The 24,466-nt window shown below is 34.0% G+C and overlaps 1 protein-coding gene across 2 annotated transcripts; it reads right to left on the reverse strand.

The window, feature by feature from the left end:
* Nucleotides 1–1,844: 1,844 nt before the first annotated feature.
* Nucleotides 1,845–23,410, reverse strand: LOC132604109 (uncharacterized). 2 transcript variants are annotated; one of them, XM_060317453.1, is made up of 16 exons: nt 23,388–23,410; nt 15,093–15,455; nt 14,530–14,755; nt 14,212–14,454; nt 13,995–14,110; nt 13,189–13,287; nt 12,951–13,038; nt 12,420–12,649; nt 6,767–6,951; nt 6,431–6,630; nt 4,698–5,036; nt 4,483–4,584; nt 3,319–3,616; nt 2,694–2,842; nt 2,320–2,604; nt 1,845–2,206 (listed from the first exon to the last, which is right to left on the reverse strand). In XM_060317453.1, the coding sequence occupies exons 2-16, from the start codon at nt 15,380–15,382 to the stop codon at nt 1,988–1,990; spliced, it is 3,069 nt and encodes a 1,022-aa protein (XP_060173436.1). In that variant the 5' UTR covers nt 15,383–15,455; nt 23,388–23,410; the 3' UTR covers nt 1,845–1,987. The 2 variants fall into 2 exon arrangements, with proteins under 2 accessions (XP_060173436.1, XP_060173435.1); XM_060317452.1 differs by lacking the exon at nt 23,388–23,410 and adding an exon at nt 16,502–16,745.
* Nucleotides 23,411–24,466: the final 1,056 nt, after the last annotated feature.

A 24,466-nucleotide genomic window follows, 5' to 3' on the forward strand; every position in this document is an offset into this window, starting at 1 on the left:
AAGATTACCCCACTATGCTGTCATCTTCTCTAGCTTCTCATTTCTCCTCCACCCAGATCTCCGCCGTCGTAGCGAGCAGTTGCATGAGTCGCCGCCGATAGCAGTAGCATCAGTCGCCGCCGTGGTCTAATAATGAGTTTAATGATGGTTGGAGAGAGGAGATGCGATGGCTGTTTTGGGGTTGTTTCTAGTGGTTTATTTGGTGTTTTCAATGGTTTTCATGGTCGGTTTTTTGTGGTATTTCCGCTGGTCTCTGTTGGAGCAGTAATGGAGGTTTATTTACGGTGCTTTCATGGAGTTGTTGTACAGATCTGACCAGCGTTAATAGTTGTTGTATCTGATGCGAGCAACAGACATTCCGGTCAGATCTGGAATGAAACAGTCAGATCTGGCCGGAGGTGGCTTTCTATTTTTTAATACAATCCGGTGTTGATGACGACGACGGTGACAACGGTCAGATCTGGACGGACACAACTAGATCTGGTCGGAATCTGATCCGAATTTTATTTCTTGTATTCAGTTTTGAGTGTATTCATTAGTTTTATTTCTTTTATACAAATGAATATAGTGAATTTTGAAGTGTATACAAATGAATAGAGTGAAATTTATTTCTTATATTCAGTTTTTGAGTGTATTCGTTAATTTTTTTAGTGCAAAATTCGTGTTTTGAGGTGTATTTTGAAGGATATTTTTTTGTATATAACCGGTTTTAAATATAATAAAGCAAATACAATGTAAAAGTAACTACAATGAATACAATTGAGTTGAATACATTTTGACTTGAATACAACGAAAAGAATTTTTAAATACATTTTTACTCACTGTATTCATGAATATAGGAAATTTTGAATACATGCTGGGGAAGCTATAATGTTTGCTGCACCATGTAATTATGTAAACTGTAGCTATGCTGGTTGTTTTAACCCCATACGTTTGCTCTTTATGTAAAATGCCCAAAAATAAACGTTGGGCTAACTACTCAAAAGTTTGGTCATAAGTAGGGGTGGGCGTTCGGTTTTTCGGTTCGGTTTTATCAAACTTCGGTTTGGCTATTTCGGGTTCGGTTTTTTGAAGGTGAACACCAAACACCGAACCAAACTAGTTCGGTTCGGTTCTTTCGGTTTCGGTTTTTTAAAGTTCGGTTCGGTTCGATTTCGATTTTTTCAATTCGTTTTTTTTAATATAATATTAGAAGCGATTCCATTGACACTAATTCATATTCTCAAAAACAATAAAACATAACACTGATAAATTGAAATCAAAATCAAACAAACAGGATACACAAGAACAGAAAACTATAATCATGACATAGGATTACTAGGTGTTATATACATATTGTAAGAATAATTAAGAAAACACATAAAGGACATACATTAATCCTAAAGAGACATCTTAGTTACCTTTCTTTGTTAAGGATATTTGATTTTTTCAATTGAAGTGAAAAATTAGGGATACAAATGCAAAAGATGACTTATTACAATTGGATTTTTTTTTTGCTTTAAACTTAATGGGCCTGGACTATTTTAATTTTTTTGGGTAACGTATTAATTTCGGTGCGCGTTCGGTTTTATCAAACTTCGGTTCGGCTATTTCGATTTCGATTTTTTGACGATGGACACCAAACACTGAACCAAACTAGTTCGGTTCAATTCGATTTGTTAAAGTTTCGGTTCGGTTCGGTTTTTTAATTTTCGGTATTTATGCCTAACCCTAGTCATAAGAGGTGCAAATTGTCCAAGATCAAACAAGGATACAATCCCATTACTGGTGAAATGAGAGACATTAGTCCTATTTGCAAAATATACAATACTGTAAATATTTGAAGTGCCTAATGACAAAGCAAAGACAAAATTTACCAACTATGATTTCAATGAACCTTTGTCAGAGCTTTTACAAATTCTGTTTCTATCCAGAGAGCTTCTGCTATCAGTTACCTTCTAAATTCTAAAGCCTATCTATACAGACCGCCACTAGAAGAGTTCAGCAATCAAATGAGTTCTTGATCAACTGATCCATTCGTTAATTCTGAATCATGTTTTTCAGTCTGTTTAATCACAAATTGGTCAATAATCCGTACAGTATTTACGGGATCCTGATTAGGGGAAGCTGCTCTCCATTTGCTTGGGAACTTCCGAAGGTAACTTGGCTCCTGCGGTTGCTTTGGCTCTATATCATAATTAGGATCCAGTTTCCACTCTTTCGGAACCTACAAATTTAACAGATATTAGAGGAATCACCGGATATAGAGTTCAATTCTGGGAATGTATATTCTTTCTTTGACTTTTGTTAACCTGTTTATATTGAAAAGTGGCAGAATACCTTATCAACTGCAAGGGTAAAAAGTTCGAGATCGCCTTCGTTGTTGATATGAAACCGTGTAAATGACTTGTAGTTAGCAATACGGAGTGATGAAAAGGCTTCGTCAAAATGTATATGAAGCCAATTAATGCAAATGTATAGGTAGCTTCCGAAAACCAAAGAAACCACCGGAGTAGAAAAGACCCAAAAATAGAGGAAGACGGACGCATAATATATTACAGCACCCCCTCGCGATAGGGAATCCATTCCCTTCTTGCAGATAGTAGTCCTGGTGACTGCCATTACCTGAAAACATGCATCAATAAAGGAAGACATTATGTAACTAACTGATTTGAGTCATCATAAAGCAATACCCTTATGGGGCACATTCTTACCTCAGGAACATCAAAAGCAGACATGAGATATTTAATGCATGCTGGGTAAAGGCCAAATGTCCATTGTTCTATACGTGCCCTAAGACCCGTTGGGTCTGGAAAATGCTCACTCTCCACAGATTTGTACCATTCATATAAAGTATGATAACCTGGATTATAACATTCAATAGTTAGCAAAGGAGTTGCAAAAACATGAAACAAAATTGAGGTTCAGTTAGGTAATCTCTCAAGAATGGCTCAAGTAAAACTCAGTCTTCAATTGAGTAGTTAATTAATGGATTCAAGGTCCTCGTATCATTCTAAAAGGATGAAAATTTTGAGCCTCAGGTCATGGAATCAAATGCCTTGAGTCTGAAAGATGGATCATAAATTCATAACTGAGAAAGGGCATAAGAGGAGGTTCTTATTAGTTAAGAGAAGGTGAAAATGATTATTTCAAAAAGATAGGTGAATTTCATGTTAACTTGAGGCATTTCACCTAAGCTTTAAGATTGTATTCAATAGTCAGTAACTATCACTGGAAGTTAAGGCAAAGGGAGAAAACTAAATACAGAATATACGCATGAAATTAAATTAACTTAAGACAAAACAATCACACAACAGAAGACAAAATGCAAAATCTCACCAGAAGTCGCAAGTAAGTTATGCCGAATACATGTCTCAATGCCTAATTCCAGCAAGAGCATAAGAATCACAGCTGCAGCAAGGTGTGCAGACACATGAAGAATCCCAATTACTACTTTCTTTTTCCAAGGCACCTTGGATGGCACAAAGGTTATTGCAATTACTAATAGCAGCACTGCGCCAGTCAGGGAGACGTATGAGCGTCCGAATATATACATAAATGTATCCCAAACTGTGTCGAAGAAGGTTCCCATGTGACCCGAAAATGTATCATCCTTGAAAATGTGATCTAGCTGACACTAGAAGCAAATGGGAAATAATCAGTCATATCTATCAAGGCACTAGAACTTTTCTATCTTAGATGAAAGACTTTATGACATTCTCAATCAGACTTAAAATGTGAAGTCTCAATCGAAGAGTCTGTTCAGTAATTTAATAAAACATTTAACTGAATATGTTACATGAACACGTGTAAACTGAATGTTATCTTACATAGTCACACATTTGATTTACTTGATTTTTTATTTTTTTCTGATAAGGGTTTACTTGACAATATAAGATCACTTAATGCATAAAAGACACTTAAAATGTTGAAAGCAATAAACACACAACTGAAAATCATCAATCCATAAATTCATATACTGAACCACAATAAATAATTAAATAAATTAAAAAGAATCCGTCAGTTCATATTTAAAAGTCAGCTAACTAAACTTTCCCTATTTTAAAAAAAAAAAAAAAACAAAGAGTCAGCATGTTTAACCCTTTTTTTTTTTTTTTTGAAATGGAACACATTTAACTATTAATGAACACTGATATGTACAACCAGATGGTTAATTTAATAAATATTTTTTAAAAAAATGTATTATAAAGTTAAACAGCACAATACCAAAATACTGTCTAATACATTGAAAGCTTGATAATTTTACAGTACATAGAAGGAAACAACTTACTTTTAGTGATAATATCAGACAGTGCAACACAACATTTCCATTACCTAAAACTAAGAGATTTAAATTATTTTGAGATACGACTTCAACTAAAACTTTCAGATATTAGTTTTATCAAACAGCTCCTAACTGGGAAAACCATGGGGGCAGAGCGGATAATGATACCTAAAGTAAACCTAAAAAAGAAATACATCAAAAATCAAAAAGGAAGTTACCTGGGGGAACATAGAAAAGGCCAAAGCGAAGTATATGATGCCACCAATAAAATCAAATTGCCAATTTTTCTTCCTAAATTTCAATATATTTCCCAAAGCAATCTGCAAATATTTATAAACATCTTACAACTCATTTTAACAACAAAGCATATTGCAGGCCTTATTTAAGCACCAAATAGTCAGTCTCTATAACATAAAGGAGATTGATTACGTACCCTACTTGAATCTTCAAAAGTTGGGTAAGGATTTTTACACTCATAGGATGTTCCACATAATTTGTTGAAATTTTTGAAGACATGTGTCGGGTGCAAAAAAGCACCCCCACAACCATTAACAAGTAAATGCTGGACATAAACTGGTTTATCTGATTTCGATTCAACAAACTGATGGCGCATATAATGATGCACATCCCCAGCAATTCGAAGTCTACATCTCCCTTTTAAATGGTCACGTATCAAGTACGAGACATTCTTTCCAGTAACTTGATCGAAGTACCAATCGAGAAGCCAACTAGGTTCATGTGTCATAATGATCACAGAATCATCCTTACCAACCTGAAATCCATTAATCAAGGGTTAAAGTTTTCAACTCTCTAAAGGGGGATTGGTTGGTTTTGGGGTGGGGGTGATAAAGAAGACATGGTAAATGCACAAATTTATAAGAACACAATAAGTAATGCTTGACGAAACCATAAGCACCTGCTGCTATCTAAATGAACATGATAGGATCATACTCATTCTGCAAACGCCAAATCTATGGATCATTAATTCTCTCCTTATCCAGTACGATCACCATGCTTTTTTCAAAGTATAACTATAAGCTTGAGTTAAAAAAATAAAAAAGAGGAACAGAAAATGACGTTCGAACTGAAACTTCCAAGTTAATATAGACAGTCTTATTAACAGTTTTTACTGAAAAAAAAAACATAACATTGTTGAACTCAGTGTCTACCATCGAACTTTAGCTAGACACTGTTAATCATAGTGCTCTAAAATATCTCCTTCAGAGTAGCTGGTACTTCTTTTGGAACTGGGCTTAGGATATTCACAAAGAAGCGCAATTAACTAGCTTACCTCCATATTCATTAAAAGGTAGAGGGACAGGTAAAAGAGATTAGCAGTTTAACTATCTTGCTTAACTCAATGTCATTTAAGGACAGCAATATCATTTCCATTTACTTCTTAACATTCACCAAAAAGTACAAGAATGACACACTTAGATGGAGAGGCATAAAATTGTTCCACTTTCGCTTCTTCCTTGTTTAAGACCTAGCTTTTTAAGTACCATATAAGTCTAGATCTTACTCGTATCCACCTTATATATTTAACCAAAGTACCAAACAAGGTAACTTATTGTACAAATGTCAGGGGAATTCAGATCTAAGCAAAGATGTGACCAAAAAACAAAAGATAGCATGAAAGAGTTAGAGATTTAGTCACTCTTTAACATATTTACATTCCAACAAACTTTGCACAAGAATTTGATCACTTTTGTCAGCCTTCACTCACTGTGAAAGCTAAGGAAAACCTCAATGACAGAGACATAATATGACCTTGGCTGAGAAACAAATCAACTTATATATTTCTTAAATGTGTTGCTGGAAAAGGATATTAACCTAGACCCAAGTATAATTGACTACAGAATTAAAAACCAGTACCATTGCTGACTTAAACATGTGAGTAATTACCATCTACCATTACTCATTTTAGCAATGTGAAAAAGATTATCTACCACAAGAACTTTTTTTAACTCATTATCATTTACCATATTAACCTCTTGGTTCAGGATGTTTTGCAACAATTAACAGCCAATATCTGCACAAAAATGTTATGTCCAGTTAAGTAGAACTATATTTGAACAAGTAGGACAAATTTTGGCATACCTAGTGACATGGCTGACTCATAAAATGCAACAGGACAACCATGGGTAGAAAGTACTAATAAGATACCTTGTCCCTTATTAATTCTGAGAAGAACTTGAACTGGTATACATCAATATCAGAATGCAGAGCAAGATCAAGACCAAATATCCACCACCCTTTCGGAAGCTGCAAGGCAAAATAGCTTTTCTTTTGAGGCATAAACCACCCACCCAACCAGCTCTTGTGACAAATGTACCTCATGAAAGTCTGAAGTCCATCAAACCAATCTGCAGAAGTACACAAAAAGGACATTGAACTAAAACAACAAACAAAACCCTAATAGAACATGAAGAGATCAATACAACTCTCCTAGAAAGACAGGAGTAGAAGCCCACAGGGCACAGGCTTAGGAACTAAACTAACCATGATTTCCGGGGATGACAAAACACTGAGGTCCATCATACTGCCTGAGTTCAGTCACCCCGGAAGGTAATTCAGGCTTGTTAACGGCAATATGGTCTTCCCTATACCAGATTGGAGGCTGAAGAGCATATTCAAAGGGACGAAAAAGGCGCCTCTCATATGTAAAAGCTGATGGGTTCGGATACCTGCATGAAAGCCAAAAAAAGAGTGTCACTTAACACAGTTTGAACACTATTATACTTCCAAGTTCTAAGCTCTGAAACTTAAAGAAGCAAAATGTCTAGGTCAATTTGGCATCTCTGCCAAATTGATATGCCAAAGAACTGATGTCTTAGAGAGAAGAGTCCATCTTGGTAATATCCCATAAGCATGATTAGACAGCACATCTATGCATTCAATGAAGAGGAAAAGAAATTGCTTTTCACACTAATGATATTCAAATGGTTGCCCTGGGATTGGTGTCAGCATTGAGATGATGCCTATTCATTTTCAGACATTTCTTCACAATGATTTCAAGCATCAAATATTGACATGTTAATGTATTCTGTCAAACCATTTTAAGTAAATAAAGTATTTGTTGCAAATGCAAAGTGTATCTTCTTATAGCGTGAAAGTTAAGAAATGAACTGACTCAATGATTTAGACTGGAAAATTGTAGGCACATAATAATCCCTGCTTTGTATAACATCATCAAAGACAACAGAGCACCTTATCATTACCACAAAAGTCATCAAACCTGACAAGAGACCACAGCCACAAAATATAGAAGATGTGAAGATTTTTAGCAAGAAGAAAGGGCTTCTTGTATTTCTGAATGAATATACAATCCATAAGAATGGGTACTTATACATGAGTTCTAAGACTAAATAAGGAAAGACAATATTACACAATCAATTCCTAATCATTCACATCAATACAATATATTCCTAAAATTAAGCTATCAATCTTAATCATCAATATCAAATCAACATCTCAATCTTAGTCATTAATACCAAATCAACACTCCCCCTCAAGTTGGTGCAAAGATGTCGCACATGCCCAACTTGCAAACCAGTGTATGAAAAGTCCTTTTGTTGAGGCCTCTAGTAAACATATCAGCTAGTTGTTTTTCTGATGACACATGGAATAAACTCAAGACACCACCTGTGACTTTTTCTTTGATTAAGTGTCGATCAATTTCAACGTGCTTTGTTCGGTCATGCTGGACTGGATTTCAAGCTATACTGATTGCAGCCTTGTTGTCACAATACAAGGAAAGTTTTCTTTTTTCAGACAATCTCAATTCTTCTAGTAACTTTTGTAACCACAAAAGTTCGCAAACACCCTGGGCCATAGCTCTATATTCTGCCTCCGCACTTGATCTAGCAACTACACTTTGCTTCTTGCTTCTCCAAGTGACCAAGTTTCCTCCTACGAGTGTACAGTAACCGGATGTAGACCTTCTGTCATCTAAAGACCCAGCCCAATCTGCATCGGTAAAGGCTTCTATTTGGAGGTGACCATGTCTGGAGTAAAGTAGACCTTTTCCTGGAGCAGACTTCAGATACCGCAAGATGTGAAAGACAGCTTGCATATGAGGATCTCGAGGATCATGCATAAATTGACTCACTAGGCTGACTGAATAGGCTATGTCTGGTCTAGTGTGAGAGAGATAAATGAGTCTTCCAACTAGCCTCTGATATCTCTCTTTATCAACTGACTTTCCAACTCCGCTTTGTAGTTTGTGATTGCTTTCAATGGGTGATTCTGCTGGTTTGCAACCTGTCATACCTGTTTCTTTCAAGAGATCCAGAATATACTTTCTTTGAGAAATAAAGATTCCTCTTTTTGATCTAGCAACTTCAATTCCCAAGAAGTACTGCAATTTTCCTAGATCCTTGATCTCAAATTCCTGTGCCAACAACTTCTTCAATCGGGTCATCTTCTCTTTGTCATCTCCTGTCATTACTATGTCATCAACATAAACTATGAGAAGAGTGAGTTTACCCTTTAAATGTCGTATAAAGAGGGTGTGATCCGCATTGCTTTGTTGGTAACCAAAGGAGATCATTGCTTTATAGAATCTATCAAACCAAGCTCTAGGAGATTGCTTCAATCCGTACAAGGCTTTCTTCAGTCTGCATACCTTTCCTTGACTTTGTTCAGTACCAAAACCAGGAGGAATCTCCATGTACACCTCTTCTTCTAAGTCTTCATGAAGAAATGCATTCTTCACATCAAACTGTTGCAAGTCCCAGTCAAGATTAGCTGCACAAGATAGAAAAATTCTAATAGTATTCATTTTTGCAACAGGAGCAAATGTCTCTTGATAATCCACTCCAAAAGTCTGAGTGAATCCTTTAGCCACCAATCTTGCTTTGAACCTTTCAATGGAACCATCAACTTTATGTTTTACAGTGAAGACCCATTTGCAACCAACCAACTTCTTGTCTGGTGGTGATGCGACAAGTTCCCAAGTCTCATTCTTTGATAAGGCCTTCATTTCTTCCATCATAGCTTGCTTCCACTTAGAATCTGCAAAAGCTTCCCTCCAATTCTGGGGAATAGACACAGAAGAAATAGACAAGGAAAAGGCTCTATAGGAGGGCGATAAAGAATTATAGGAAACAAAGTTAGATAAAGGGTGTTTAGTGCAAGATCTGACTCCTTTCCTGTGAGCAATAGGCAAATCTAACTCATTCGGAAGTATAGAAAATTCACCAGAAGAAGAAGGTTCGGCTTCGGCAGGTTGCATGATGGCTTCTTCTGCTCTATTTCTCCTTGAGTAAGTAATCAAATCAGGCCTATCCAAACGCCCAACAGTCTCCCCCTGAATTCTTTCACTTTCTCTTATGGCAGTAGTTTCAATAGTCTCCCCCTGAATTCTTTCTCCAATTTCACTTTCCCTTGTGGCAGTAGTTTTAACAATAGAACTAGAAAAAACCATCTCTTCTTTCTTATAATTCTCCCCCTGAAGAGGTGATGGTGTAATACTGAAATAGGGCTCAGATTCCCGAAAGATAACATCCATACTGACAAAGAATCTCCTAGAAGGAGGGTGATAACATTTGTACCCTTTCTGTGTTGGAGAATACCCAATAAAAACACATTTAAGAGCTCTAGGTTCAAGTTTCCCAGAGTTCCTAGCATGAACAAAGCAAACACACCCAAATATCTTTGGAGGAACAGTATAGTCATTTTTACCCTTTAAAGCTTCTAAACGACTCCGGAAATTAAGAGTTTTAAGTGGCATTCTATTGATAAGGTAGGCAGCTACTAGAATGGCATCCCCCCAGTAAGGCTTCGGCAGATTCATAGTAAACAAAAGGGATCTTGCTACTTCTAACAAATGCCTATTTTTTCTTTCAGCAACCCCATTTTGTGCACTAGTATAAGGACAACTAGTTTGATGGATTATCCCAAAAGACTCCAAGTAAGCTCCAAAAGTTTTATCCATGTATTCTGTGCCATTGTCAGTTCGAAATATCTTTATCTTAGCCTCAAACTGAGTACAAATCATCTTATGAAATGACTTAAAACAGGAGAAAACTTCACTTTTGGCTTTTAACAGATATACCCATGTCATTCTAGTGCAACAATCGATAAAAGTAACAAACCATCGACTACCAGACAAAGAAAGTGTTTGAGTAGAACCCCAGACATCAGAATGAATAGTCGAAAAGGGAATTGTGCTTTTATTGTCACTCAGAGGATAAGAGTTTTTAGTGTGCTTGGCATATTCACATGCATCACAAGACAAAGATTCAAACTCAGTTCTAGAAAATAAACCAGGGTATAACTTTTTTAAAGCAAAAAAAGATGGGTGTCCCAACCGTCTATGCCACTGTATTATTTCTCGGTTGACATCCTTATTTCCTACAAAAAAGGCCTGATCAGAGTCTCGAGTTCCATCGATCAAATATAAGCCATCATGCAATCTACCACTGCCAATCTTCTTCCCTGTATGAAGGTCTTCAAAAACACAATAATCAGGAAAGAATCTGACACTACAGTTTAGCTCTTTGGTGATAGCGCTAACAGATAATAGGTTAATAGGAAAATCAGGCACATGAAGAATGGATGATAAGGTAATATCAGGAGTACAAAAGATTGAACCTGTTCCAGAGACAGGGGTTAAGGAGCCATTGGCTATTCTGACTTAATCTCCTTTGGGACTAGGAGAGTAATTTTGAAGGCCTTTAGAAGAGCCTGTTGTCATGTGTCTATTCGCACCAGAATCAATAATCCAACAATTAAGCTGAGCATTAAAAGCAATACCTGACTGCACATAATTGGGGCTAGCAACATTAGAAGAGCCAAGTTTGTTCAGAAGACGGCAAAGATATTGAACTTCATCTTGAGACAAAGTCTCTCCAGAAGTAGTGTCACCCATATTATCTGGATGGGAAGGGTTAGAAGAGGCCTACGACCCGAGAACTGAAAAAAAAAATCCAGAAAAAAATCGCCGGAAAGTTGGCTGCCACGCCGGAATCCTAATTCCGGTGATCGGAAAAAAAAATCAAAACTGATAGGGATAGGCTCAGAATGTTCCAGCGACCCAACAGAGAAAAATAATCCAGAAACGAACTGAATGGGAGGAGTTTTTTGTGCGGACAGCCACAAAGAGAGAGAAAAACTCGACCTCTTTGATAAAACACGGAACCCTAGTGCTGCGAGGGAGAAAACTCACCTCAAAAAGGCAGCAATGGCTTTGATACCATGAAGATTTTTAGCAAGAAGAAAGGGCTTCTTGTATTTCTGAATGAATATACAATCCATAAGAATGGGTACTTATACATGAGTTCTAAGACTAAATAAGGAAAGACAATATTACACAATCAATTCCTAATCATTCACATCAATACAATATATTCCTAAAATTAAGCTATCAATCTTAATCATCAATATCAAATCAACATCTCAATCTTAGTCATTAATACCAAATCAACAAGATGATATCAACACTTTAGCACAAGTCTCCCAAGGCAGCCATCAGCGCTAGGATACACAACAAAGCACACCATATCAACACACACACACACACACACACATACACACACACACGCGCGCGCGCACACACACATATATATTCCTCGATCGAACAAAAGCCTTTTGATCCTATAAAAAAAGGCGTACTCATTGTGGTCGTCCCTCAGCCTCTCGCACCCATATTCCTAACCACCCCTGGAAGGAGAATAAGGATAGCTAGTCACGGACGATTTTCTCACCTACATGGGGTGGGCGTGTGTGTGTGTGTGTGTGTATTAGGTGGATCAACAAGTTGACATTAATAGCTCAAATCACCAGCTTCAACAATTATTTTTCATGTCTGGATAACTCTATTTCAACACGTGGAAGTTCTTTCACCAACTTGGTAAGTGGACAGAATAAGTGAATTCACAGAAGTAAATCCAGAAAGTATCAGTTGAGGAAGAATATTAGGAAACCGCAGAAATGCACAAGATTTTACTCCTAGCTATTTAGAAGATATCTAATAGAGGACACATTATATCCAGCCAAATGATATGGGAATTAACCATAGTTGGGTAATAAGTATGCTTTAACTCATAAGGCGATGCTTTATGAGCCAAAATTGCACAAATTACAATTTACATGCAATTGCTCATGTAGAATGCACAAAACACTAATGCTATAAAGAAAATTTTGAGCTTACGCAAGGTCACCACCAATAAGAAGCAGGCGTCCACGTGGTAGTGTAAGCATGGAACCTTTATTTTGGACGTGGATTGAAGGTTGAGCAAGAAGGCGTGCCACACTGTAGGAAGAATTTCCGCCATCCCCAGTATCAGCCATGAAATCAAACCAGATACCTTCCTCTTCACTAAACTGGTCATACAAAAGATCCTCCTGCTTAGCTCCATCTTCAACCTTGCTCATAGCAGCCTGACAATGGGAAAGATAGAGTATGTTAAGGAGAGCCTAAATTATATCCTCTTACACAATCATTATTTCTCAGTGCACATTTCATTATAGGAAAATATAAAATCCACTTTGACCTCTGCCTACACTTATCATTCTCTGTAAACGAAGGAAATGCTTTACTAAAAGTAGGAGGAAACATATATCCTTGATCCTCTGAAAAGTCAAGGATCTTGCAACAATATCTTATAATAATTTTTACAAGGAGAAATATCACACTGAAAGTTGAATATTTTTAGCATGAACCCAGAGCATCATTATGTACCTGCATCATGCGCATATCAAAACGCCCAACAAATACAGTTACCGAGACCAGGAGGTCAAACACTGTCTTGAATAAATCAGCAGATGTCCTGTAATTGCGGTAATAATGATGTTATATAAGGAGGTTTTACTCAAAAAAAAATGTTATATAAGGAGGTTTAATGAACTTTCTTCCCTAAAGAATTGTGGTGCCACTGGTTGAAGAAAGAGTCAAAAAGAGATGCAAGTAAAGAATGTACCCTGAATACCAAGGAACCATATCCAAAAACTCTGGTTTCAACTGCTTTTTCTTCAATTTCTCAAACTCCTTCAGTGATAAAGGGCGTGATAGAGCCCATCTGTTGATAATTACACATTAATCTGTTAGAGAACAAAAATAAGACCTTGGAATATTACATAAGGCTGATAGTGCAATGGTGCTAACAATCTCCTCTATGCAGGCAAATTAACAGAGTAAGGTTTAAAACTGATCAAAACTTAAGCCTTCAAAATACTTAATATGCTTAACACCTTCTGTGCTTCATAGAACCAACCAGGTATAACATTTAAAGCATAAGAAATATGATGATCAGCCAGGAATTAACAAATTATATTAGGAAGACTGGCCAATTGCATTTTTAAATAAGCATAACATGTTGCATTTACTAGTGACGCTAGAAAAACATTTGAGGTTTTCCTCTTTTTTTTTTTTTTTTTTTGAGAAAGTAACAGTCATTTGAGGTTTTCCTCTTTAAATGATATAACATCGACAATGCCCATATTGGAGAGAAGCTAACCCTAGGGGATGGCAAGCTTAATCCTTACATCCATTATGGAACATTCGCTAATTGACTAGTAAGTAGATTTTGACAGCATATATAATCCACAACATGTAATCTATTACCTAAGTAATTCAAGCACAAAAGATAAGCATATTTTCCAGAACCAGACTACCCAAAATGGTTTATATTCAGATCTAAAGCCCTTATCTATGATCGTCCACATCCCCCTTGACAGGGAAAGAGAAACAATCTCTAACATGTGAACAAAAAATTGAGTTACTCACCCTGATGACCTTTCCACAACGTAATTTGCCATATAGAGGCCAATAAAAGTGGCCCACAATGAATAGATTGGAGAAATTTCATCTGATGATTCTGCACATGAGCCGCCGCAAGTCAACTGGAAAGGTGAAATCAAAAAGTGAAAAGAAAAATAGCAGCATAAGATCCTCTATCTCTCAGCTGGGAAGTATAAAACATGTAATTCATCAGAGATAATACCTCTCCATAGATGACCCATATAGACCAGAATGGGTAATCACTAGCAGACCCAACTGGAGCAAACCAAGATTTGCAAACTTGATCTTTAAATTCAGTCATGTGGATGAATTTTGCAAGCCATGTGTTTCCCTCTCCCTTATTCCACAGCGAAAACCATGAATTCCGCCAGTCAAATGTCTTTTCCCTTACTATGGCGAGGTTCCCACAGTGGCTATAGAAAACACAGCAGGCTATACTTATAACCTAAGAGATGATGAAGCAATAAGATAAGGACCGCAGTAACCTTATGTTAGCTTAAGATGCATTCTTGAAACTTACAGCACAATTTTGAAAGATTTTCATAATCTCAGGCCTCTTTCCCGCCACACGAGCAACGAGTCCAAGATACCAAAGCCCGAGAAATATAACATGGAAAACAAGAAGAAACAAAATGGATGAGATGTATAATGTCAGAAACAAAGAGAGGTTCATCCTGAGATCTACTCCCATCGATTGAAAACTTGGAAGGTGGTATATAGCTGCCACTAATATCCAGGTAATGTACCTGCAAATGGAATTTCTCCATTAGCAATTTTCGATAGCCAGATTTCACTCACAAATGAGTTATTCCCTCTGTCCCAATTTATGTGACACTCTTTGCTTTTTAGTCAGTCCCAAAAAGAACGACACTTTTCTATATTTAGTAGCAATTTAACTTCAAACTTCCCATTTTACCCTTAATGAGATGAGTTATAGCCACACAAATATCAATGGCTAATTTAGACCACAAGTTTCAAAAGTCTTCCTCTTCCTTTCTATCTCAAACTCTGTGCCCAGTCAAACACCTTCACATAAATTGGGACGGAGGAGTATTACAACATAAATAGAAATACATGACTTACCAGCGACTGAAATTTGAATAACTTGGTTTGATTGTTTTCCCAATAAATGGAGACGAAAAGAAGTAAAAGAATCCGAGCAAACAAGCATACATAGACCACCACTTGATATCGAACTTCTGAATAAGTGAGTGCATGTTATCTGATGATATGAAAAACAAGCATCCCACAACTACTGCAATCACAAAATGACGTGAATGCTCGTGTGGGTAAGGATATGAGTGAAAGATTGTCCTGACTGTCTCCATTTTTAAAGTATCAAGAATACCACTCGGCTGCTTATCCAACCCCATTGAGCAGCCTAGGCTTCACGCCACCTTACTTGATAAAAATTCTTGCTGATAAATTCTAGTTCCCAAGAACCAACTGCAAAACAGAGAACTATACTTAAAAGTTGGATTTAAATCCAAATAATTGTGACCAACGCATGCATTGGGCTGAAAATTTCATACATTGTCCCTATTACAAGTCAATTAGCCACAAGAAACAAAGGGAAGAGGTGGAAGAAAGGATTAACTGTTGCCCAACTCAATCAAGACGCCTCAACCCATAGAAGTTGAGATTAGTGATAAGAATCCTCTATATGTTCAGCTCTATTTGGGTCCATTTTATTCCAATACTGGTAACTAACTTGTCTGTTAAGTCATATTAGGGATTCTCTAGAACTAGAAGTACTCTAAAACTCACCCTTATCCACACCTGAACCTAAATGTAAGTGTAACAACAAAAATTAACAGTTTTTCCCAATTGCAAAATATTCTATCAACTTAGAAGGAAACTGCTCCATAAACCTTAACCCTAGCCCTACCCCAAAAAATGATTCTCTGCAGTACTAAAGATCACTTTTTTTTTTTTATAACCGTGGTGTTCCGGTCAGACCTCGACTAATCCAACCGGATACCTACTACCCCACCAGCATAGATACCGAGTAACTCTGCTCACCAAGGCTTGGACAGATAAGAAGAAATCATCTAGTTTTTTGTGCCTCAGTCAATAATTAAATATGAGAGCTCATGGTTCTCAATCCACTTCATTGATCAATAGACAACACCATTGGGTGCACCAAAGATCACATTAATTGAACTAGTCTTAAAGATAACCCACTAATAATTTATCAAGAAACCACAAAGATTCAAAATTTACTGAAAAGGGGAAGAATCCAACCCTATTTTCACAAAAAAAAAAAAAAAAAAAAGACACACACACAACCAAATCAAGTTCAGTGATTCTTTATCCAAAACTAGCTAGGGTTCCCTGAAAAAAGAAATCTTGGCTACATAACTTCCACATTAAGGTTCAAACTTGTGAAAAAATGAAAGAGCAAATCAAACAATACCATCAATATAATTACTAAAACTGAGACATACCCACAATTCTATAAACAGAAATAAGAAGAGAAATGAAAATGGTACCTCAATTAAGAAATTAAAACTGGATATAAAGAGAGAGAAACAACTAGGTCTCTATATGTGTGTATATATATATATATGTGGAGTAATTTAGTGTATACTTGCATATATGATTGGATTAAGGAACCGACTCAGCATGTTTATCTGAGGATGTCTTGCAAGAAACCTGTTTTTCTTTTTCTTTTCTTTTTTCTTTTTTTTTAACAGCATATTCCTCTTGACTTTTTTTATGAGACAAAAGAGGACAAACTGATAACTGAAAAAGTTACAGAAATATTTTGAGGGGTGTATTTAATTTTTAACCGACTGTCGTTGTTGTAATGATGATTATGATGGGAGTTGGGAAATTTAGGTATGGAAAATATGCAATTTATTTCCTGGTTGCATTGAATGTTGTCAGTTTATTGTTGATACAAGTGGCAAAAGGAAATGTTTTTTGCACTCTTGCTGTCTTGAATCTTTGTCAATTTGCCGTGTAATCACCCTTAATTTTGATTGAATGCAAAGGTTTTACTTTACACTCTGTTTGGATGGTTGTTACCCGTCGTTTCATAATGTATCGTATTGTAGTGTATTGTTTTGTACTGAACTGTTTTGTAGATACAATGTTTGGAAATACTCTATCATTTGCTGTTGTTTAATAACATTTTTTGTTTGGATTGACTGTATGGTACATTATTGTAACTGATAAGTTTACTAAAATGCCCTAAACTAGTATAAATAATTTAAGACGACTTCTTTCTGCTATTTTGTCACAAATTATGCATATAAATATATTAAGATGTTAAATTCATGTAAATATATTTTTTATTCTTCACTAAAAAATTAAAAATCTTGCAAAAATTACTGCCTCAATCATCAGCACACACAAAGTGAAATTCTTTATAATAGTTATTTCATGTAAAGTTCATTAAAAAATATACATGATTCTAATAAAGACAAAATATATTGATGCATAGTAAAAATTAATGTCTAACGAACATGCAACAACAGAGTTGTAGTAAGAATTAACAAGAATTTTAGCAAATAACTTGGTAGTTTAGCAAATAACTGTGTAGTAGTAACAAACAAGAAATTTAGCCCAAAAAAAAGAGTAACGAACAAACTAAAAGAAAAATCCAGAATGGAATCAAATAATACTTATCGGTAAAGGATGAAATAGGATTATGAAATATTAAGTAAGGATATAATTGGAATGGGAAAATAGGTAACGATGGGATAACACCAAATCGGTTGTTACATAAAATGGGGCTTTTTGTTGTTATGTAACGACGAATTTAACAATACGATACAATTCATTTTAAGTAACAATCAAAACAAACGTTATATTTGTAATAACGATACAATACGATACAATGGGTAACAACGATCCAAACAAAGTGTTAAGGCATGTTTTAAGAGTCTAATTCAACCCTCCACGTTTAGGTGTCCACGAAAAATCAAAAAATCAAATCAAACCGAAGAAAGTCCGATACTTTTTGGTTTGATTTAATTTTGGTTTTTTATTTTATAAACCGATAAAATTTGATTTGATTTTGATTTTCAGCAAAATATAATCGAACCAAACCAACAATATAAATATCTATCTAAAAATTATATACACACACTTTTATAGAAAAAGTTCAAAATTTTACAATATTAATCTTTTGCACTCTTGATTCATAATTTATGTTTTTGCCTTTATAGTAATCCAATTTTTGTATTTACTTTCTAGTTTGATTTGTCATTTTTATTTTGATAATTCTAAGAATCCATTTCTTGTTCAAAATAACTTATTTTGGGGTCCTTTAATTATTCATCAAGATATTTGGTATATCACTACTAGAACTTTAATTTATTGCACAAAAACAAATTCATTCTAAGAACTTCTTTTTTTAATGTTTCTTGAAAATGGCTAAATTCTTAGATGATGCATATAAATTTTGGAGAAAGTACATATATAACTTGAATAGCTTTATATTTCTTTCTTTTCTCAAATAGGAGTAATTGATTTGGCAGTGTTATGTTAGAAAATAGTCAATTTAATATATACTTGGACGTATATTGTCATATATATATTTAAATAAAAACGGATAAAAAAAACTGAAAAAATCGACGAAAACCGAAGCAATGAAAAACCAACTTAATTGATTTGATTTGATTCTAACATTTAAAAAACCGACTAAGTTGATTTGATCATCTTTTAAAGAATAACCGAGTCAAACCGAATCATGAACACCCTTATTCCACGTGTTTAAAAGGACATTTGGTTGGATTGGATTTTTATGTCTAAGTGATATAGTATAACAACAACAACAATATAATCATTGTGATTTCATAGGTGGGGTCTGATGAGGATAAAGTGTACGTAGAGTTTGGACCTCATAGAGATAAAGAGGGTGTTTCCGATAGACCTTCGGCTAAAGAAAAACATTTCAAAGTATTTTGAAAAAGGGAATATTGAAATGAAAGCAGTAACAACAACAAAATGGACAAGAGGGATTGCTCAGATAGTAAGCACACATCTCCAATTGAAGGTTATGAGTTCGAATCAATAAGGAGGGAGCTCTTGGAGGGCGGACAAAAAAAATTTTACTAGTACATAGCATTTAAAAAAAGTAACAACAATAACGAAATATACGATAATCAAACCACAAAAATACAGGTAATAATAATAACAATTGAAGAATAAGAAACAATGAAGATAGTTGTAATACTACTAGTGAGTGACTCAACAATGTTATCTGAGAATGTCTGCAAGAAACCTTCTCCTTTGTTTTTCCACGGAACCTGCACAGCATATTCCTCTGACTCTTTTTGAGACAAAAGAGGACAAATTGACTAAGTTACAGAAATTTTATGAGGGTGTCTTTAATTTTTAACTACTATCATTGTGATGATAATGATGGGAGTTGGGAATCGGAAAGTTTATGCAGAATCTATTTCCTCTTTGGTGCTTGTGATTGAAGACCTTTGGATTAAATGATATTGCCAGTTGGTTGTTGATACAAGTAGCAAAAGGAAATGTTTTTGCACTCTTGTTGTCTTGAATCTTTGCCAATTTGTGATTTATTCCCCTTACGTTTGATTGAAAGCAAAGTTTCCCTTTAAAAGCGTTAAGAGTCAAATTCAACCCTTCAATTTACTGAATTTATATAATGTCAATAATATGCAACAGAAAATAGTATATGTTTTAAAAAAAAAAAAGGTTTCAGCCTTCATTTGATGTACTTGAAATTTTGTTTTTTCAGTAATATGTTAATTTTTGTTTAATCATCTGGTAATCGAAACTCACTGACCCAACTAATTCAGATTCACGCCACGTATGACCATTTAGGGGTAAACGCTCCCTACCAGAAAATTCTCCATTACCATGGCTCGAATTTAAGACCTCAATTACGAGCAAAGGGATCCCAACTATCCTGCCGCTTCCCTTGCTAGTATAATATGACATCGTATTGATGATTTTATCTTTTCTTATTTAAGTATTGGCATCATTTATGTTTTTTTTTTTTTTTTTTTCATACACCTCTGCAACCATCCACATGTATGAGAGGACATTTGGTTATATTAAGAGAGTGTTTTTCCCTTAAATAGATTTTACGTAGCGTAAATCTAAATTAATCGGGACTTCAATACAAATACCAAGAAGAGAAACAAAAAAAAATACTTTGACCAAGTTTCGCTTTCTTCAATCAGATATTTTTTACATTGTTATTAAACGAGAAAGATAGGAAAACATAGTAATGATGAAAGTTTTTTTAACCCTCATACTTGATTTTAACAAAAGGCATCTATAAGAAGAGCTAGCGAACAAATTGTAATGATTTAGGATAACCAACCTAGAATACATAAATGAAATAATAAAATTTACTAAATTGAGAAAACTTTAGTATCTGCAGGCTATAGAAGCGGTTGGAAATAAGAGTGCACGCATATGGGGCTCTAAAAGTTCATTAGGACAAATACAATAATTTTAGTAAGGGCCTGTTTGGAAAGCCACCCCAGGTAATTAAAATTGGGTGTATTACCCAGTTTGACCTGTTTATTTGACCAAATAATTACACGCTTAGGTGATAATTGAGATGGTGTAATTACACTCTCCAATTCTCGGGAGGGGGGGGGGGGGGGGGGGGTGATTGAGAATTGGCTGTAATTACAGGGTTACTGACGAGTTCTGGGCATATAGAGTTTTTTTGCTTGTACTCTGTCAAATTATTCTATAGTTTAAGATATCGTCTCACAGATATTGGAACCACCTAAGCTACAGATTTATATTATCCCGGTTACTATTTGAGAGAATCAAATTGACGAAAAGAGAGTGGTGTCTTAAGATTAAGTAATTAAACAAAACAAATAATTTCCTAAAGATTTAAAAAGAGTTGGGAATAATTGAAGTCGCTTGATAATATTATTATAAGTAAATATGAAGATAAAGAACTTTCGGACAAGGAATAATTAAAATAAGATAAATATTATAATAACATACCAAGCTTCATCAACTATTCTCATAAAGATATTACTCCACTAAAGAGTATATAAACAAATGATCTACCAAAAGATAAAAATAAAAATAAAAATAAAAGAAAATAAAAAAGAAAGAGCAAGAAAAAAGCTAGAGAGAAAAGTGGTTATTTTCCTACTACTCAAGTTGTCTTCTATACAAAGAGTTGCCTTCTATTTGTAGAAGTGAATTTCCTCATTAAATGTGGAAATGTAGTGTGAGGAAGATGTATCTTGAGAAGAAGTATTTTGAGAAAAATATGTCCTTGAGGAAGATGTAACTTTACTTTTTGTATTGTGAAGTGGATGTGTTGCAATCTTCTCTTTTCTTTCATCTTTAGATATATTCATAGCTTTCTTATTTCCTACAAAATATTGTTAGAAAACACATAGAAATTGAAATATTATATAACTTCTTTATTTAAAATAGTAATATTTTAAGTATATAATATATGTATATTTTATATCCATCAGTTACTTTTTAGTTTATTTCTTTTTTGTTTATTTTAATTTCTTTTTATTGTTAATTTCTTTTTTATTTCTTTTGTTTTATTTATTTATTTATTTATTATTTCTATTATTTTAATTTATTTTTTATTTTTACTTATTTTTATTTTTTAAAATGTATTTTTCTTTTTATATTATTTATTTTTCATTTCCTTTCTTTTCATTCCAACCTTTACTTATTGTGGTTTCATGTAATTGCTAGTATTTTTTATTTTTTTATTTTATTCATTTAGCATAACCGTGTTATTATTCTAATTTTTGAAACTACACCTCTTAATATTGGAAAGAATGACACATTAGCAAACTTGGCATATAACGAGTGATGTTATTAAAATAGAATTTCGTTGTGAATGAGGTTATACACTTATACCCTTTCTTTTGAATTATTTACTTAGGAGTATTATGTTAAACTTTTTTCTTTTGGATTTTGAATTTAGGTTATATTTTCAATTTTAAGTTATTTGCTGTTTATTTTTCACTTGCATTTGATGGATTTTTTGTGTCAAACATTTGAATAATGTTATGGCATTATATTTATAATTTTTTTTTGTCAAACATTCAATTCCTGACGTTCTCACAAAAAAAAAATCTTTTAAGTTTTATAATTAATTAAAATTAAATATTATTAATTTGAAAAATATATATCAATTATTTTTTACAATATTAGTTACAAATATATGATCATTATTTTCAAGAAACAATATGTTATTAAACAACTAATTTAGTATCATTTATAAAGGCAAATATTTTTTAAATATTAATTTTAAATTTTTTATATTTAAATTTTATTTTTAAATTAAACTAACTATGTAATTACACTTGTGCAACCAAACAACACGTTTGTAATTACACTGTAATTACGTTATGACAAACAAACAGGTCGTTGTAATTATACTGCTGTATAATTACTAGGCTGTGTAATTACTACCCTAGTAATTACACCAATTCCAATTACCAGGTGGCTTTCCAAACAGGCCCTAATTAATGTTCAACCTAATTTCTTCTATATAAGTATATGTAACTTTCATTACACGCGTTTTTTCCTATTGAACAAGAAAACGTGACAATTGCTATCGATCAGTAATCCAATTGCAGTTCTTTTTAGAACAGATTTACATGTTCATTCTGAGGCCTTCTTGTCTTTGACACACTATACACATTCATAAATCGCAATTTCACCATTTCGAATTTTAGGGCCTTTTGTCAAGTTAGTATGTTTGCCGCAATTCCCAATAATTTAATGTTTAAAAGGCAACGTATATACAGCCTTTTTCACATCTTAATTAATCATGACATTCTCGATTATCTTAACTTATAGATATTCAAAGTCTCCTTGAGAATCTATTGAAGTAATTAAGATATTCAAAGACTCCCGGAGAATCTACTAAGTAAAGGTTCATGATTGTAATCATAGCTAAGTAAAGTTGCATTGAACTTTCTCTGTTTGTTATGATAAATGAGTTGGCCCTTTTGTCTCAAGTAAATTCCTTTTTTGATCATTAGTCCCGGGATTACAATCCCGGGACTAATTTATCCCATCTATTGGGATTATTTTATACCATCTGAAAGATGGTATAAAATAATCCCAGTATAAGTGGGTTAAGAAGGTATAAGTTGAGTTATTCCAGCACTAATTTTTATACCACGTTTGGTAAAAGGTACAAAATAATCCCGGGATAAATCTATACCTTATACCAAACGTGGTATAAAAATTAGTACCGGCATAACCCATTTTATACCTCAAACCAAACGACCACTTAGTGACATAACTTCCACATTAAGGTTCAAACTTGTGAAAAAATGAAAGAGCAAATCAAACAATACCATCAATATAACTACCAAAACTGAGAAATACCCACAATTCTACAAACAAAAATAAGGAGAGAAATGAAAATGGTACCTCAATTAAGAAATTAAAACTGGATATAAAGAGAGAGAAACAACTAGGTCTCTATATGTGTATATAATATATGTGGAGTAATTTAGTGTATACTTGCATATATGATTGGATTAAGGAACCGACTCAGCATGTTTATCTGAGGATGTCTTGCAAGAAACCTGTTTTTTTTTTTTTTTTTTTTAACAGCATATTCCTCTTGACTTTTTTTATGAGACAAAAGAGGACAAACTGAAAAAGTTACAGAAATATTTTGAGGGGTGTATTTAATTTTTAACCGACTGTCGTTGTTGTAATGATGATTATGATGGGAGTTGGGAAATTTAGGTATGGAAAATATGCAATTTATTTACTGGTTGCATTGAATGTTGTCAGTTTGTTGTTGATACAAGTGGCAAAAGGAAATGTTTTTTGCACTCTTGCTGTCTGGAATCTTTGTCAATTTGCCGTTTAATCACCCTTAATTTTGATTGAAAGCAAAGGTTTTACTTTAAGGCATGTTTTAAGAGTCTAATTCAACCCTCCACGTTTAGGTGTCCACGAAAAATTAAAAAATCAAATCAAACCGAAGAAAGTCCGATACTTTTTGATTTTTTATTTTATAAACCGATAAAATTTGATTTGATTTTGATTTTCAGCAAAATATAACCGAACCAATCCAACAATATAAATATCTATCTAAAAATATATACACACACTTTTATAGAAAAAGTTCAAAATTTTATAATATTAATCTTTTGCACTCTTGATTCATAATCTATGTTTTTGCCTTTATGGTAATCCAATTTTTGTATTTACTTTCTAGTTTGATTTGTCATTTTTATTTTGATAATTCTAAGAATCCATTTCTTGTTCAAAATAACTTATTTTGGAGTGTTTTAATTATTCATCAAGATATTTGGTATATCACTGCTAGAACTTTAATTTATTGCACAAAAACAAATTCATTCTAAGAACTTCTTTTTTTAATGTTTCTTGAAAACGGCTAAATTCTTAGATGATGCATACAAATTTTGGAGAAAGTACATATATAACTTGATTAGCTTTATATTTCTTTCTTTTCTCAAACAGGAGTAATTGAT

Source organism: Lycium barbarum, chromosome 7, assembly GCF_019175385.1.
Source record: "Lycium barbarum isolate Lr01 chromosome 7, ASM1917538v2, whole genome shotgun sequence".
Lineage (NCBI taxonomy): Eukaryota > Viridiplantae > Streptophyta > Magnoliopsida > Solanales > Solanaceae > Lycium > Lycium barbarum.

Excerpts from the sequence above, each read along its gene's own strand:
- LOC132604109 (XM_060317453.1), bottom strand. The coding sequence starts at position 15,382 with ATGGGGTTGGATAAGCAGCCGAGTGGTATTCTTGATACTTTAAAAATG. Across the intron at positions 13,039-13,188 it reads ATGGTTCCTTGGTATTCAGG|GACATCTGCTGATTTATTCA; the intron begins GTACATTCTTTA and ends CCGCAATTACAG. Across the intron at positions 5,037-6,430 it reads CAGAATTAATAAGGGACAAG|GTTGGTAAGGATGATTCTGT; the intron begins GTATCTTATTAG and ends AATGGATTTCAG.